This window comes from Dermochelys coriacea, chromosome 1 (assembly GCF_009764565.3).
Source record: "Dermochelys coriacea isolate rDerCor1 chromosome 1, rDerCor1.pri.v4, whole genome shotgun sequence".
Lineage (NCBI taxonomy): Eukaryota > Metazoa > Chordata > Testudines > Dermochelyidae > Dermochelys > Dermochelys coriacea.
This window is the reverse complement of record NC_050068.2, coordinates 278594766-278613157: the sequence shown is the minus strand read 5'-3', so window position 1 is coordinate 278613157 and position 18392 is coordinate 278594766. Positions and strand designations below refer to the sequence as shown.

At 39.0% G+C, this 18392-nt stretch overlaps 1 protein-coding gene across 3 annotated transcripts in view; it reads right to left on the bottom strand.

Moving 5' to 3' along the window:
* Nucleotides 1-677: 677 nt before the first annotated feature.
* The window catches only part of CCDC59 (coiled-coil domain containing 59), a 30088-nt gene continuing 12373 nt past the window's right edge, over nucleotides 678-18392 (bottom strand). Inside the window, exons 3-4 of one of the 3 annotated variants that reach the window (XM_043492705.1) lie at nucleotides 17766-17865; nucleotides 678-1275 (exon numbers count right to left, since the gene is read on the bottom strand). In XM_043492705.1, the coding sequence (XP_043348640.1) occupies nucleotides 1252-1275; nucleotides 17766-17865 (124 nt within the window). In that variant the 3' untranslated portion in view covers nucleotides 678-1251. Of the gene's footprint in view, nucleotides 1276-10888; nucleotides 15372-17765; nucleotides 17866-18392 lie in introns of those variants that run through there. The other 2 variants (XM_038411170.2, XM_038411179.2) reach the window with 2 other exon arrangements.

Sequence of the window (18392 nt, the reverse complement as noted above, 5' to 3'; positions counted from 1 at the left end):
CATGAAGGAACATTAAATATTGCCAAGCTGACTACACCTTATTCATTTCTACACTGCTGGCACAAAAGAAACTGGATCAGTGTTTAAAACTGTAAAAATAAACTAAAAAGCTTAACTCTCAGTATAAGATATTATCTTGCAAAAGATATATTTACCCATTTTTATTGCATATTTGAAATCTTTAACTGGCAGAGGAAGGAAACTAATCATAAATATTAGCAATGATTGAAGATAAAATGTGAAGACTTTCACTGTAATCTAGCATTATTCTATTAATATACAGGATTACCATCTGGGCTCCTTAAGAGGGTCCACACCATATTTGAAACATGATACAGGCTGGGTATTTATAGTCCTTGGATCTAAAACACACTGCAAATTACAGCATAATTTGTAATCCTCCCATTGCTAGAGAGGAGGAGACTGAATCTCAGCTTCAATTAGAGTTCCTTTTACTTTTAGATGAACACAATATCTGTGTGTCAGTAACTGTAGGGTATTTAGTTTTCATCTATGACCTGATGTGCCTGGGCAGCCCTCACTGAAAATGCCAAGGTCAGCGCAGGCTGCAAAAAAGAGAGCAGATTCTCCCAAACTGTTGGTTAATACTGAAGTTAGACTAACCAACCACTCACAAACTGTGCACTTGGTAGCAATAAAGTCCAAGGGAAAAAGGAAAATAGTTTGTACCTTGGGGAAGTTTTAACCTAAGCCAGTAAAAATAAGCTTGGGGGGAGGGGTTCATGCAGGTCCCCACATCTGTACCCTAGAGTTCAGAGTGGGGAAGGAACCTTGACAGAGACAGAGCTGTAACTATTCTGGCCACACAGTCTCAGCTTTTGGAATACGGACAGCTCATGCTGGGAACACAAATCACAGACCATCTCTTCCTTACGTATCTTTAAAAACCATATTCTCTTCACTGAATGCAAACTGTCCTTGTGGGACTAACTGCTTTAACAAAAAGGCTTTAACAAAATTACACAATAAAACCAGCATGACCAAATTTGCATGTTATACACCAGTAATTTATACATTTTATACACTAATTCTAATGTTACAATATTGTTATCTGATGTAGGATCTGAAACTAAAAACAAATAGTAGATATACAAGGTTCAAAATATTAAATTATTTCCACTGTCTGTAAAAACAAATTGGACTTACCTGCAAAATGGATTCCTGAAATTCCAGTCCTGAACAGAGACTCAGAGGATTTCTCATATTCGTTGAAACCGATTTGTTAACTGACTAATTCAGATTTTGGGGATAATCCTATTTTTGGAAAATATGCAGGGAGATGAGTGCAAATACGAAAATAGTAATCGGAACTGGTATTTCTTGTTAGCTATTATTCTCTGAACTTCTATTGACTGTTAGAAAAGTGACAACAATGTTGGTGATGAGGATGTGCAAGAGAGAAGTAAATGAACATCTTGAAGGTCCACAGATTCTAGAAATATCCCTGGATGAATTAACTAATTAGCCCTGGACGAATTAATGAATCCAAGCACTAGCAGGAGAGCCCTAAACTTGGACTATGCTGGTTTAATACCAATTTTTATACAATGGTTTTAATATAAATTTTAAATTTAATTTAATTTATGGAATGATTAAAATAATTATAAAAATACTGAGTTCTTTTGTACTGACAAAATATAAACCTTATCTCTTCCCACATTCACAGTAGAAATAAATATAAGGTAAGTATAAGGAAGTGGGGACAAAAGTATTTTGTTTTCTGCTTAAATGTAGGACTTCCATTCATTATACAAACACTAACAAAAGCTTAAACCAGTTGCTATATAACACTCTACAATGCACAGTGTGCTGGATCTGTTCAGAAAATTGTTTTAAACAGGCAGACAATCCTCAGGTCGCTTTTTTGTTGAGAGACAAGGACTATCACATAGTTTTTTAGAAAACGTAAGTAAACAATGATTAAGATCTATTTTTCTCTTGGCATTCAGGGAAAAGGGATGGGGAAGTATGCAAGGAGGAAGGAAATCTCCCAGAATGGCCCTCTGAACTGGCAAAAATTAGTCTCCTTGATTAAAAGAAAAGGAGTACTTGTGGCACCTTAGAGACTAACAAATTTATTAGAGCATAAGCTTTCGTGAGCTACAGCTCACTTCATCGGATGCATTTGGTGGAAAAAACAGAGGAGAGATTTATATACACACACACAGAGAACATGAAACAATGGGTTTATCATACACACTGTAAGGAGAGTGATCACTTAAGATAAGCCATCACCAACAGCAGGGGGGGGAAAGGAGGAAAACCTTTCATGATGACAAGCAGGTAGGCTAATTCCAGCAGTTAACAAGAATATCAGAGGAACAGTGGGGGGTGGGGTGGGAGGGAGAAATACCATGGGGAAATAGTTTTACTTTGTGTAATGACTCATCCATTCCCAGTCTCTATTCAAGCCTAAGTTAATTGTATCCAGTTTGCAAATTAATTCCAATTCAGCAGTCTCTCGTTGGAGTCTGTTTTTGAAGCTTTTTTGTTGAAGTATAGCCACTCTTAGGTCTGTGATCGAGTGACCAGAGAGATTGAAGTGTTCTCCAACTGGTTTTTGAATGTTATAATTCTTGACGTCTGATTTGTGTCCATTCATTCTTTTACGTAGAGACTGTCCAGTTTGGCCAATGTACATGGCAGAGGGGCATTGCTGGCACATGATGGCATATATCACATTGGTAGATGCGCAGGTGAACGAGCCTCTGATAGTGTGGCTGATGTGATTAGGCCCTATGATGGTATCCCCTGAATAGATATGTGGACAGAGTTGGCAACGGGCTTTGTTGCAAGGATAGGTTCCTGAGTTAGTGGTTCTGTTGTGTGGTGTGTGGTTGCTGGTGAGTATTTGCTTCAGATTGGGGGGCTGTCTGTAAGCAAGGACTGGTCTGTCTCCCAAGATCTGAGAGAGCGATGGCTCGTCCTTCAGGATAGGTTGTAGATCCTTGATGATGCGTTGGAGAGGTTTTAGTTGGGGGCTGAAGGTGATGGCTAGTGGCGTTCTGTTGTTTTCTTTGTTGGGCCTGTCCTGTAGTAGGTGACTTCTGGGTACTCTTCTGGCTCTGTCAATCTGTTTCTTCACTTCAGCAGGTGGGTATTGTAGTTGTAGGAATGCATGATAGAGATCTTGTAGGTGTTTGTCTCTGTCTGAGGGGTTGGAGCAAATGCGGTTATATCGTAGCGCTTGGCTGTAGACAATGGATCGAGTGGTATGATCTGGATGAAAGCTAGAGGCATGTAGGTAGGAATAGCGGTCAGTAGGTTTCCGATATAGGGTGGTGTTTATGTGACCATCGCTTATTAGCACCGTAGTGTCCAGGAAGTGGATCTCTTGTGTGGACTGGTCCAGGCTGAGGTTGATGGTGGGATGGAAATTGTTGAAATCATGGTGGAATCACATCAGCCACACTATCAGAGGCTCGTTCACCTGCGCATCTACCAATGTGATATATGCCATCATGTGCCAGCAATGCCCCTCTGCCATGTACATTGGCCAAACTGGACAGTCTCTACGTAAAAGAATGAATGGACACAAATCAGACGTCAAGAATTATAACATTCAAAAACCAGTTGGAGAACACTTCAATCTCTCTGGTCACTCGATCACAGACCTAAGAGTGGCTATACTTCAACAAAAAGCTTCAAAAACAGACTCCAACGAGAGACTGCTGAATTGGAATTAATTTGCAAACTGGATACAATTAACTTAGGCTTGAATAGAGACTGGGAATGGATGAGTCATTACACAAAGTAAAACTATTTCCCCATGGTATTTCTCCCTCCCACCCCACCCCCCACTGTTCCTCTGATATTCTTGTTAACTGCTGGAATTAGCCTACCTGCTTGTCACCATGAAAGGTTTTCCTCCTTCCCCCCCCTGCTGTTGGTGATGGCTTATCTTAAGTGATCACTCTCCTTACAGTGTGTATGATAAACCCATTGTTTCATGTTCTCTGTGTGTGTGTATATAAATCTCTCCTCTGTTTTTTCCACCAAATGCATCCGATGAAGTGAGCTGTAGCTCACGAAAGCTTATGCTCTAATAAATTTGTTAGTCTCTAAGGTGCCACAAGTACTCCTTTTCTTTTTGCGAATACAGACTAACACGGCTGCTACTCTGAAACCTCTCCTTGATTATTAAGCCCTAATCCCTAGAGGGGAAAGCTGTTAAAGCAATCCCTTGAGAAAGGGAAAAGAAAAAGAAAAACATTTTCTTTGAGGTTACAGGATTTGTTGGAGATACTCAGAGACTCTAGTGACAGGGCCATACAAGTAGTTACATAAGCTACATAAATAGAATGAGAGTGACTCTTTTCTATTGCAAAAACCAGAAACAAAACTTCAGCTCTGTATATTGCCAGCAACTGGGGAGAGGGGGAGGGGAGTAAGCTCTAGTTGAAGAGGCTAGGATGATTCCACATTCCCACCTCCTCCCAAATACAAAAAGAAAAGGAGTACTTGTGGCACCTTAGAGACTAACAAATTTATTAGAGCATAAGCTTTCGTGAGCTACAGCTCACTTCATCGGATGCATCCGATGAAGTGAGCTGTAGCTCACGAAAGCTTATGCTCTAATAAATTTGTTAGTCTCTAAGGTGCCACAAGTACTCCTTTTCTTTTTGCGAATACAGACTAACACGGCTGCTACTCTGAAACCTCCCAAATACAGTTGCCAACTTTCATACTGTATATAAGCACCCCGACTTTCACAATAAGCCAAAAATCAGGCTAATTCCATTCCAAAACAAGGCCAAAACAAGCTAATCCCAAGAACTCCAACACTCTGTGTGACTAGATCCCCCCAGCATGCAGGCTGGGACTGTGGTGGGCCCTCTCTGCACCCCAGACTCTCTTCCCACCTTGCCCCTGCTTGCTGGGAACTGATCCAAAAAAAAAAAAAAAAAAAAAAGAAGCAACAAGCAACTCACAAGCCACAAACAAGTCCAATTGCTGGGTTTTTTTCCCCCACAGGTTTGGCATGTCTGCTCCCACATAAAAGTCTTCCTTTATATTAGCCACACCTTTCATAATTTTTCTCACACTCCCTTAAGAAGGTGTTATTTGGAGATCTGAAATTTCTATTTAGAGACTTCAGCAGGCCTTCACGTAACCTTCACATCTCATTATGTTATGAGCCATCAGTTCAGCAAAAAGTTCTAAAAATGATACAATAGCAAAAATTATTTGGCGAGGAAACAGGCTTTCAGTCTTTCTTTTGTTAGATAGCTTTTTCTAAACACCTTTGTCCATCAATCCACTTGAAGCTGTTTCTAATAGCTCTGATCAAAAGATTAAAAATGCCTTTCTGAAAGCAGAAAGAGACGCATTACCTCCTAAACCTAAGAGCATGCTACAGTAATTGAATCAGTTTTCAAAACTATGTATTCACTTTATAACTTGTGGTGTTGGCATAATTTACCAAAAACCTGAGGGAGAGAAGATCTGATATCCAAGTTGTCCCAAATTTTCACCAACTCATTATTCACATGAGGTAACAGTTACTCTCTCTCAGCTCCCCATTTGTAAAATGGGGATTGTAGCACTTCCCTACTTCACAGGGATGTTGTGAGGATAAATTCATTAAAAGGTTATGAATATGTTAAGTTTAAGATACTACAGTGATGGGGTTAGGGTGACCAGATAGCAAGGGTGACCAGATAGCAAGGGTGAAAAATCGGGATGGGGGTGGGGATAATTGGCACTTATATCAAACAAAGCCCCAAATATTGGGACTGTCCCTATAAAATTGGAACATCTGGTCACCCTAGATGGGATCCATATAAGTACTGTAGACAGGCAGAAACTATTGGACTGAGTGGGTGTACTACTGAATACACCCAGCCACAGAAGCTCAGTTGCTGACTCAGGACTTGAAGTTAGGTAAAACCACAGTGTTGCAAATAAAACCCACTCAGGCTCTAGATATTGCCACACTATAGCACCCTGCCATCCTCAACCTAACCTATCCTTCACCTACAAATTCACATCTTTCAACAAGCAGCTCCTTTCACAAGATGCATCTTAAAAAGAAAACTAAATATAACTCCACCCTTTCCTGTTCCTCCCAAAATAGCATGGAGTCCTACAGGAAGTGTGTGGAGAATCCACTGGAAAGGTCTTGCCCCTACTTCCCCTCTCAAATAGCCTGCTCCCTACCAGTGCTTAAGTTGTAATGGAAAAGGTGCCAGGGCCCAAACGATATTTTTACTTTCATAACTGATGCAGCAAGCCCAGGAGTGCCAGGGCTATGAACTGCCAAGCCAAGAGGTGCTGGGGCTCAGACCTGGCACAAATTAAGCACTGCTCCCCACCCTTCAAGAACTGCTGCTGCTATGGATTGGGACTGGGACCACCAGGAGAAGCAGTAGAGAGCATTGCTGCTGTGATGAGGTGCTGAACTACAATTAAGCAGGCTCAAGATATCCTACAAGTCTCTTAGGGTAGGTCTCCATAGCTTGTGGCAATGAGTTTCTGAGCGCAGGTCAGCAGAGCTCATGGGGCTTGCACTATGGCACTAAAAATAGCTGTGCAGACATTGCAGCTTGGGTTGGAGCCTAGTGCTTCAGAGTCCGAGCAGCAACTTCATAGCACTGTCTACACAGCTACTTTTTTTTGGCACCGCAGTGGGAGCCTGAGTCTGTCAAACCAGGATTGGAGTCCCGCGGCCACTGGCTGTGTAGACATACCCTGTGTGGCTGGAAAGACTTTGGCCGACTAGAGCCCCATAAGACTGATGGGTGACCTCACTTAAGCTTTTAGCATGTATGTAGGAACTTTTTTCATGTTTTCTCTGTAACGGTTTTACATTAAGAATAAAGGTGCTTGCTTAGGGAAACAAAGACCTGCGTGCTAACTTGTAACTGCTGGCAATATACTGTTCCTAGCCCTCAGAGAGAAAGCAAAGCACAGGTACTGGCCTTCAGGCAGACTGGGGATATTACAGTGTAAAGGAGTTACACAGTCACAGTGCAGGGAGTTGTGCAGCCTTAAAACCTCCCCATAAGAAGGGAGTAAGACAAGGGTCCCTGCCCAAAGACAGGTAACGGTAGGATATCTGCCTGGGAAGGTCACTCCTGGAGACCACAGCAGGGGGAAATACAGGTGCAGTTACCCTGAAACTGTAAGACACCCAGCTACAGGAAGCACCACTTAAAGTCCATTTTCAGCATTAAGAAAGAGTTAAACAACAAAATTGGTGGAGAAACAAGAGAGGGAAAACAGCGAAAGGAAAGTAAGAAGGCTGGGGCTTGCTGAAACAAAATTGTGAGGGACACAGTGCCACGCAGCTGATCTGTACTCTGAATGGGGAGAAAAGAAGCCTGAAAGTACTATGATACAATCATCCCCCAATTCTAAAAAAGAAAAGGAGTACTTGTGGCACCTTAGAGACTAACAAATTTATTAGAGCATAAGCTTTCGTGAGCTACAGCTCACTTCATCGGATGCATTAGTGAGCTGTAGCTCACGAAAGCTTATGCTCTAATAAATTTGTTAGTCTCTAAGGTGCCACAAGTACTCCTTTTCTTTTTGAGAATACAGACTAACACGGCTGCTACTCTGAAACCCCCAATTCTAGTTCTTTAAAATTAACACAGAAGAGACCAGGCAAGCAGCAAAAAGCCTGCAGGAATATTCAGCTGAAAGGAAAGCAATTCATGTTCTGACCCACTAGCCAGCATTCAAGACTCCTCAGTGGTAGGAAGGAACAGGATGACATTCTTAATAAACCCATTCCAAAAACATTTAGTAGTCAGGAATACTGATTGATGAATGAAGGGCTAATCATTTATAGTTTATGGGCCCATTATACAATGAATCATACAGGAAAAAACTTGAATTAAAAATCTTGAAAAGAAAATTAATAAGTGACTGAAGGCAGAATTCTGAATCTTTAAATGAGAATAGGAGTCTGCCAAAAATGTTTAGTAGAGTAAAATAGAATAGAGACAAATATTTTATAGGGACAGCTTATATCCCACTACCTGAAGTGGTGATAGAATCCATAACCCCTGAGAATTTCCTAATGAATGAATCAAAGGTTTAGGGCTTGTGAAATTTCTCCTGTATGCTTTGATGACTAACATGACGACAATTATTTCAATAGTTATACCTGTGGGTTTGGGAAAAACAATCCACCCAAACAAGCCCCTCCAAACATTAACTAAGCACAAATCTGTCAGGAAAATGTCTGCCACCTATTTAAATCACAGACATGTGCAACAGCATTATTATAATTATTTTAATACTTCATTCATATATATTCATAATTGTATGGGATGGTATATAGTTTACTGTATGCTCATAAGCCCACTTTCTTCAATTTCATCCACACTAATTTAAATTAAAGCTTAAAAGTTTGTTTGATGGAATACAGATGCAAAAGCAACCAGGATACTTAAATGAATTTCATGAGAATAAGTTACATCATATTCATTTTTAAATGAAAAAAAACCTAATGAGTTAATTAACCATATACAAGAAAAAAAATTGAAGGGCAGAATAAGTAGATGTGGGAAATGTAGAGAACACCAAGCATAAATTCAAAGCCCACTGTACTTTCAGAAGTAAAAAGAACTGAAATGTAGTTGAAGGTACTCCTCATTTATATCCTCAACTCTGCACAAGAGGAAAGGGTGGAAACAGGAGAGTATCTCCCAATGGAGGCTGCTCTCTAGAAACTGGTCTGGTACATTTATCCCAACAATGGCGATCCATACAGACCGTGCTTGAGAAAGTTGAAGTGCTAAAAATCATACCCCAGAAACTGTATGAATCTGTTTTCCAGCCACCAAAACTAACACAGTGGATCTAATTTACCTAGATTTCAGTAAGGTGTTTGATACCGTGCCACATGGGGAATTATTAGTTAAATTGGAGAAGATGGGGATCAATATGAACATCAAAAGGTGGATAAGGAATTGGTTAAAGGGGAGACAACGAGTCCTTCTGAAAGGCGAACTATCAGGCTGGAGGGAGGTTACCAGTGGAGTTCCTCAGGGATCAGTTTTGGGACCAATCTTATTTAATCTTTTTATTACTGGCCTCGGCACAAAAAGTGGGAGTGTGCTAATAAATGTGCTTTGCAGAGGATACAAAGCTTGGGAGGTATTGCCAATTCAGAGAAGGATCGGGATATTATACAGGAGGATCTGGATGATCTTGTAAACTGGACGAATAGTAATAGGATGAAATTTAACAGTGAGAAGTATAAGGTTATGCATTTAGGGATTAATAACAAGAATTTTAGTTATAAGCTGGGGACGCATCAATTAAAACGGAAGAGGAGAAGGACGTTGGAGTATTGGTTGATCATAGGATGACTATGAGCTGCCGATGTGATATGGCTGTGAAAAAAAGCAAATGCGGTTTTCGGATGCATCAGGAGAGGTATTTCCAGTAGGGATAAGGAGGCTTTAGTACCATTATACAAGGCACTAGTGAGACCTCACCTGGAATACTGTGTGCAGTTCTGGTCTCTCATGTTTAAAAAGGATGAATTCAAACTGGAGCAGGTACAGAGAAGGTCTACTAGGATGATCTGAGGAATGGAAAACTTGTCTTATGAAAGGAGACTTAAGGAGCTTGGCTTGTTTAGCCTAACTAAAAGAAGGTTGAGGGGAGATATGATTGCTCTCTATAAATATATCAGAGGGATAAATACAGGAGAGGGAGAGGAATTATTTAAGCTCAGCACCAATGTGGACACAAGAACAAATGGGTATAAACTGGCCACCAGGAAGTTTAGACTTGAAATTAGACGAAGGTTTTTAACCATCAGAGGAGTGAAGTTTTGGAATAGCCTTCCAAGGGAAGCAGTGGGGGCAAAAGATCTATCTGGCTTTAAGATTCTACTCAATAAGTTTATGAAGGAGATGGTATGATGGGATAATGTGATTTTGGTAATTAATTGATCTTTAAATATTCAGGGTAAATAGGCCTAATCCCCTGAGATGGGATATTAGATGGATGGGATCTGAGTTACCCAGGAAAGAATTTTCTGTAGTATCTGGTTGGTGAATCTTGTCCATATGCTCAGGATTTAGCTGATCGCCATATTTGGGGTCAGGAAGGAATTTTCCTCCAGGGCAGATTGGAAGAGGCCCTGGAGGTTTTTCGCCTTCCTCTGTAGCATGGGGCACGAGTCACTTGAGGGAGGATTTTCTGCTCCTTGAAGTCTTTAAACCACGATTTGAGGACTTCAATAGCTCAGACATAGGTGAGGTTTTTCGTAGGAGTGGGTGAGTGAGATTCTGTGGCCTGCGTTGTGCAGGAGGTTGGACTAGATGATCAGAATGGTCCCTTCTGCCCTTAGTATCTATGAATCTATGAAACTTGAAGCAAAAATGCTGAAAGGCACTTCTCAAAGACCATTTCCCTACCACAGCTTTCTATGAGCAAAGATTTTGAGACACTAAACTTGGAAAATTTCAGCATGGAAGGTTAAAGTTACAAGTAACTGAAAATAAGGGGGTAGAATGGAAATACTGTTAAAATTAGTGATGGTGAGTGTGATGTGCTGACTCTGTAATAAAGATGACTATTCAGATATACAAGAGCCTTTACTTTCTCTCCTGCAGGTAATGCATTCATCTGCTACAAAAGATTCTTAGGAGAAAAGCTCACACATACTATGTTGCCAAATTCTATAGTATGCTGCTTGAATGAGATTACAGCAACAATGCAGAACCAAGAGGGCAAGTTGTGTGAAGAGGCAGTAGGAGGCAAATCCTTAGGGCTCTGAGAAATGAGAACAAACTGTCTATCCCCAATTCTAAACTACTTCACTCTGGAGGGAGCTTAAAGTCAACCAATCAGATTTTATAGTTTGTTTACTACATGAGTAATTCAAATAAAAACAAAGACAGCAAGAGGATTTTTTTTTCAGAAGATACTAAACATCTCATAACAATACATTGTTAATAGCATAAATATTTCTCTAGAATTTTGATCTGCAGATCTGATGGTTCTTCTTACGGCGTATGGCCTGAAGTAGTCTTTCCATCACATTCAATTCCTCCTTATATGGAATGCTATCAATGAGAAATTCCAAGTTCCCTCACTGCTAATTATGTATATGGATGTGCAGAAGGGGATCCTCTAGAGAGTCTACAGCTTAGTTATTTTTGCAGCCTTTCCTTTGACAACTGATCAAATTTGAAGATTAATCCAAGTGTCTGGATGAACAGACTCTCCTCCCCTTTGTGTCTGAATAATCTTTATCAGATATAGAGACTCATCTGACATTATTTATTGGCTGTCAAAGCAGGGAGAGAGAGAAGTTTGGACTGAATTTCCACAAGAAAATCTAAGAGGGTAGTTTCCTTTCAGTAATACTCTCAAAGCACCCCATCCTCTAAAAAAAAAAAAAATCTAACTTATAAAGCAATACTATGAGATCAAAGAAATAACTTCATACCTTTTAAAACAAATATGGTTTAAACCACAAAATATATTGGAAATTAAACTATGAGATGAATTTTTTCAACTTGATATGAATTAATGCCTCACAGTGCTCAAAGGGGACCCATTACACCTCAAATGACTTTTTGTTCAAACTTCAAAACATGGCATTTTAATATATGGAGGAATAAGTTAAAAGTTTTATAAATATTTACCACTTTTGTCATAAATCTTTGTGAAGTGAGGTTCTTCATTTTTGTATTGCACCACATTATATTGACCATACTATACTTGTTGCTATTTAAAATTACAACCTTAAAAACGATTTTCTGAATGCTATGGAAGATGGAAACATGGGAACATATTGTTCTGAAAAAAATTTTAACCGCTGCCATGACTGCAGGCAAGTGCACAAAATTAACATTTTTATAGCTACATCCAGAGCTAAATATCATTAGCATTAGTAAACAACACCATAGCCCAACTTAAAAATAAGCCCATAATATTTACAAGCTTTGCCTGAATGTTTTCGAGAGAGGAAAAAATTCTCAGTAGAAGGAACCATTATTATTAGATTTAAAGTGATAGCAAGGAAAAATGTTAAACAGATGTAAATGGAGTTCAAATTTATTTATGGAAGATCCATTTCAAGAAGAAGAGCCATAAACAAGATTTGCAAAGATATTTAGCTAACATGTGGAATGACCAAAACACATTATCTGTGCAACTGAAAAAACCTAGATGAGAACATACTGATCTCTGGAAAATCTTACCCTAATAGAACACGTCTTCCATTGCCGCTAATGCACTGATGCAAATGAGACTGTCTTCACTTCTCAAACAGTAGTCAAAATGTCTTATTTCCACTGATGAGGTCAAAGATTTATTTATTTAAAAATCCACTGGTATCTTAGAATTGGCCACAGAATTAAACATAATTAATACAATACCTAGCTCTTACACAGCATGTTTCCATCAGCAATCCCAAACTGCTTGGCAAGTTCGTTAGACATCACATTCACATAGTTTACCATCCTGTTTCTCCCTATTCAATGGACATGATTTCAGCAGCCAACAACACAAGAACTGCTAGAGCTGAAAACAAATGCTTTATGCCATCTGAAAAGCAGCATGGAATCCCAGCTCTCAAAAACGTAAAAAGTCTCAAACTAGCAATTTGGGATATTGGCTGGTAAAAATCAAGTATAGAACTGAAGAATAAAGCAAGGTGCCAATTAGAACATTTACTGTAAAGGTTCAATATCCCATAATCTGCTTGAGCTAGAAATATTATTTTCAGACCAGTACAAATGTTTTCAGGACCAATGACTTTCTCCAGCACAATCCTGGACCAATAATCAGAACAAACAAAAATAGTTGCCATATATTCTCATAAAAAATAATCATCTACAATAAAAAGTCCCAGTCAATACATGTATTTAGTAGATTGATTTAATTCACTGAAAAGAGAAGATAATCTGGTCTATGTTTTTTGTTGTATTTTTTGAAGGAGAAATTCTATTTGTAAATTTAGATTTGGCTGTCCTTTTTTGGTCCTTTTACTTAATATTTTATAAGTTTCCATTTTCTTTTGCTTGTAGAGCCTTTGAGCTTCTTCTCTTTCTCGTTTCCTTTTCTCTGCTGCCTGAAATAAAAGCAGCAAAAATGTAACTGACATGAGAACATCAGAATCAGTACAAACCCCGAGATGTGATTTTTAAATAATACAAGCATCCTCGTGAAAATATTGGAATTTGGGTACCATACTGTTTTTATGGCCACCACCACTTTTAAAAGAAATCTGAGAACTGAAGAAGAGCCAGATATTATTGTAACAGAAACAATGTTACATTCGCCTAAAACATTGGAATGAAGACTGCGTTGGCATCTTCACATCTGTGGCACAATGGTACTCTCTACTATAAAGCTAAAGCTCTTTTGTCTTTCACACAGAACTTTCTAAAGGGCTGGCTGAGGCTGTAGAATGAAATCCCACAGGAACTAAGGAAAATCACAAAGCTCACCACCTTCTATTCCAAGGGCAAGACATTTTTTTTTAAACCTGCTTTCTGTAACATACATATTAAAAAAAAACTAAAACAAGAAATAAAAGCCTCCCCACTAAAACAAGACACTGTACTGCACACACTTCTGCCACTGGGGAGAGAAGAAGAAGAAAAACAAACAAACGGGAAGGCACTCTCATACTACAATGACGAGCATGGTATAAAACTCTTTATATAATATTATTCAGCATTTAGGGCCAGTTTAGGTGCTACTATCAATATTTTGTTTTACACTGAATAAATTATTAAAGCAAATTATATTTTTAATGAGCGTACTAACTAGTTTGATACACTGAAGTCATGTCTGATAAAAATACGTGAAGCTGTCACTAATCAGACTAAAAGCTTGCTTCAGTTTATTTGGATGGCTGCTCTGGTGGGATTTTATTCTTTGAAATGCAACACTGAAAAGGCCACAAAGACAGATGTCTTAGCAGCAGTGTGCGTGTCAAGAGATGCTAGTTTATAAAATGCATATTATATTCTTTTCATTGCATAAATAGGCTTCAGAGTGTTTTGTAGAAATTAAGAACACATGAAAAACAATTTTATGCAACAGAAATATTTCATGATTCAGCAGGAATAGTGCTTTATGTTGTATGAAAATATGAAGTCAGTTAAATGTAAATAACACAAGCAAACATTTCTAAATAGGAATCCCAAAGCAGCTAAAAAATCTAAATAATGGCAAATACTAAGTCCCTTTCAAATACACAAAAAGTGTCCATAAATGAGTATTTTATTAATGAACATTACTGAAAAAATACTAAAATGTGTGGCACTGAACAAAAACAAATATCAAACCCTCCTAATCAATTGCATTTCATGCAGGCCAGACAAAGAACCATCAGAGAAAAGTTACTTTAGATCAATGCTGACATTGGGCTTGAAACAAATTATTCTGGAGCAGGAAGAATGACCCTGTCCATGTGGAATATGCAGGATGGCTTGCATTTACAGATATACATTTTGGAGGCTCTTCCTGCTCACACGACTACAAGAAAACACATTTCTATGGAAAGGAAATAACCCTGACTTGTGGTATGAACAGATATGCTGTCTTAAGAATCATCTATTCATGTGTGATCTATTAGAAACTTGATGTGTCAAGATTTATAACACTATTTAGCACTTAGGTGCAAGCAGCAACGATGGAAGGTCTTATACCATTTTGTAAAAAACCTGGTTTTCTGGGGGGTCACTTTTCATTGGCATCTTTAGGAAGATTTTGCATGTTCTGAATAAGTGGAACACCTGAGAAAAGTTAAGAGTCCTCTCTTTGGAGGAGCATCCCCTCTTTTTAGAGCCTGTGGTTCAACAGCCTTCCTGTCAGGCATAAGGGGAACACAGGCATGGAACTCCTGCCTGAGGAATAGGTGGGAGGGAAGACCTCTGAGACCTCACTACTAGGTCTGAGTACCAAAGCCTTTTTGATCGGGGGGGACAGGAGGGGGTTAGGATGACTTGCTTCCCCTTTCATCTTCTGAATCACTTTTACCAGTGACAAAAGAGGAAGGGGAAGCAAAGAAAAGATGATTCAGCTATCTGTGAGCCAGAGCCTCCATTCCAAGAGATTTCCGGTAAGTTTCCTTGGTAAAGAGTTTCACACCTTTATGATTTAACTGCATGAAAATATATCCCCCAGGGAGTGAGGTGGGAGGGCGCTAGATCCCTACATATCAATTGGTCTGCTGTGTTCAGGGTCCATTCCAAGTTGTCCATCAGCTGACAGCTTAGCATGTTCACTTCTGTGGTGAGTGAGGGAAAGACATAATAAAGCCCTGGAGCCCTGTAAAGAAGCTCGAGTTGCCTCTAGTGTTTACAGCAAGAAAGTGCAGCCCAAATATCTTCATCTAGGGGAGAAGTCATGATTCAATAGATCTGGAGAGGCAAGCAGTAGAGTGGAGAGTAGAAAGAGATGTAACTATTTTAGTATCAACCAGCAATTAGCATATGTTCTGATTAAGTTTTATTCTAGTTAGTGTGACTGTTGAAAGCATTTTTTAAAAAGTGTCCCTTTTTTATATAAGGGGAGTAAATAATATCGAATTCACATTATACGTGCACCCCCATGACATAATATTCTCTCCCTTTATGAAAGCACCATATCTCCAATGCCTTTACAATAATTTCCACCGGTATTTAGTAGTAGTTTTGCTCATTTAAGAAAAGATGACCAAAAACAAATGCAGTATCAAAGCTGAGGAAGTTCTACTCATGTATATAATTGTATTACAGTTTACATACTTCTGACCCCTACTTAATCCTATCTTTTTGACCACAGCATATGAAGAAGTCATCTTAATTGAGCTCTACATGAATAGATCTTTTCCTGAGTTAATTCTGAACCCAGCATGTGCGAGTAAATTGTTCTGTCATTTTTCCTTAAAGGAAAAAAAAAAAAAAACTTTTCACAAATGATATTTTTCACCATTGTGTCAGAATCCCATGTGAATGTCTGTATGCATATTCCAGTATTTTATAGTTCCCTACTGGGCTGCCTACACATCTTTAATCAGGCCAAGATGTTAAAAAGCAACTAGTAATTTTGGCCTGATTTTTTTCAGAAACTGCCGAGTACCAGCACTTTTTTAAAAAATCAACTCTTTAACGTGGCTCAAGTTAGCCACCCAAAAATCAATAGTCACTTTTAAAAATCTTGATCTAAACGTTCGAGTAGCAACTTTACTTGTCATTTACAGTTTTGCTAGTTCATCTGTGTGCCAACAAGATTTATGAATTAGTTATTGAACTCCAGTTTGCTTTAACCAGCCAGCCAAACAAGTCCTGCATCCTGACTTCAGGTGCCATTTTGTTCTCCAGGAACTTAGGTTTCATTAAAGAGTCTTAACATTGATGGTTACAAAGAAAACTTTCAGTATGTGAATTGAGTGTAGACTGACAGTGACTGTCTGAATTGCAGATAGCTTGGAGCAAAGAGCTCCAACAGGTTTCAACAGCTCTATTCATCTCATCATTTGTTAACAGAAACCCCTAATTGTGATATCTGAGGGCCAAGATTTCCAGAAGTAACAAAGCACTTAGATTTAAAAAAAAAATAAAAATAAAAATAAAGCCCCTCTAAAGTGTCATGTTTTCAAAAACTGAGACACTCATGACCCAAAGTAAGTCTCACTTTTGCGGATTCTAGCCTTAAATTCCAATATTGTTAACTGTTTCATTGCTAAGCAAAGTATGGAAGGAATGATCCTATTATCATAGAAATGTAGCTCTGGAAGGCACCTCACCGGTCACCAAGTTCAGCCCTTGTGCTGAGGCAGAACCAAGTAAACCTACATCATCTTCGACAGGTTTTGTCCAACCTGTTCTTAAAAACTTTTAATGATGGGGAATCCACAACTTCCCTTGGAAGCCTATTGCAGAGCTTAACTACCCTTAGAGTTAGAAAGTTCTTCCTAATACCTAACCTAAATTCCCCTTACTGCAGACAAAACCCTTTCCTTCTTGTTCTGCCTGAACGTGGAGAACAATTGATCCCGGTCCTCTTTATGATAGCCCTTAATGGATTTGAAGACTTATCAGATCCCCCTTCAGTCCTCTTTTCTCAAGACTAAACATGCCCAATTTTTTTGTTTTTGACCTTTCCTCATAGGTCAGGTTTTCTAATCCTTTTATCATTTTTGTTGCTCTCCTCTGGGACTTTCTCCAGTTTAGCCACATCTTTCCTGAAGTGTGGCAACCAGAATTGGACACGGTACTCGAGCTGAAGCCTCACCATGCAGTATACAGTGTGACAATTAACTCCCAAGTTTTCCATATGATAATCCTGTTAATACACTCCAGAATGATATTAGCCCCCTTTTTCTTTTGTTTTGGTGCAACTGCATTACACTGTTACCTCATTATAAAGATTTGCAGTTTCCAGAATGAGTGACATCTCAGTTAGCATCACAAATGGATGCACGGGGGAAATGTCACAACATATTTTTCCCCAGTCAAAAAATCAAGTCCAAGCAGGGCAGCTATACCTCACTGAAGGGAAGCCAGATCAAAGAGCACAGGGGGCATCAAGTCCTGTGAAGTTTGAGCTTAGCCAGATAAGCACATAGTATATAAAACCCACAGAGAGAACAAAACTCAGGAAACCCAGTGTAGTGCACAATAGGAGAGCATGAACAATCATATTTTAACACTTGTACATTTGTGAGCGGTGTTTAATCTGATTTCGGAGACAGAATATAATTTACCTCCCCCCTCCAATTTAACCTCTGGATACAATCCTGCCCCAAAGATCGCAATTTAAGATTTGTTCACCTCTTTCTTCTTGGCACGTTCAGCCTTTATTTTCTCATATTCTTCTTTTGCTTTTTGATTTGAAGTTTTCTTTTTAAACTTCTTCTGAGTCGTATCTGACCTATAATGGACAAGCGTACATGTAATTAGCTCATGGGTCTTTAGATTACCACAATTATAACTGTAGCACAAAGCAGGATTGATTTAGTATAGACTATTTAGGAATTAAGTGGCTCTAAGAAGAAACCATGAATCTTTACATTAAAAAAACAAACAAACAAACAAACAAAAATACCCTCTTTTTTCACAACAAAAAAGGCATTTGTCTCTTCATTCTCGTGTCTGCTGGGACTGCAATGTGTTCTTGATTACACAAATACTAGAAATCTCACCAAATTTCTATACCAAAAACACGCTTAGTCCTGCCATGAGTGCAGGGGACAGGGCTAGATGATCTCTTGAGGTCCCTTCCAGTCACAGGATTCTATGATGCTTACCTGATCCAAACCTTATGAGGCTTATCTATTTATCACAATCATGATGGGAATCCAATAAATCAAGTTTCTCAGTAAATTCTTAATATACCAGGGACTGAACTACATGGAGCTGTGTGCACAAAGAGGAACGGCAAGGAGTTGTTCTAAGTAG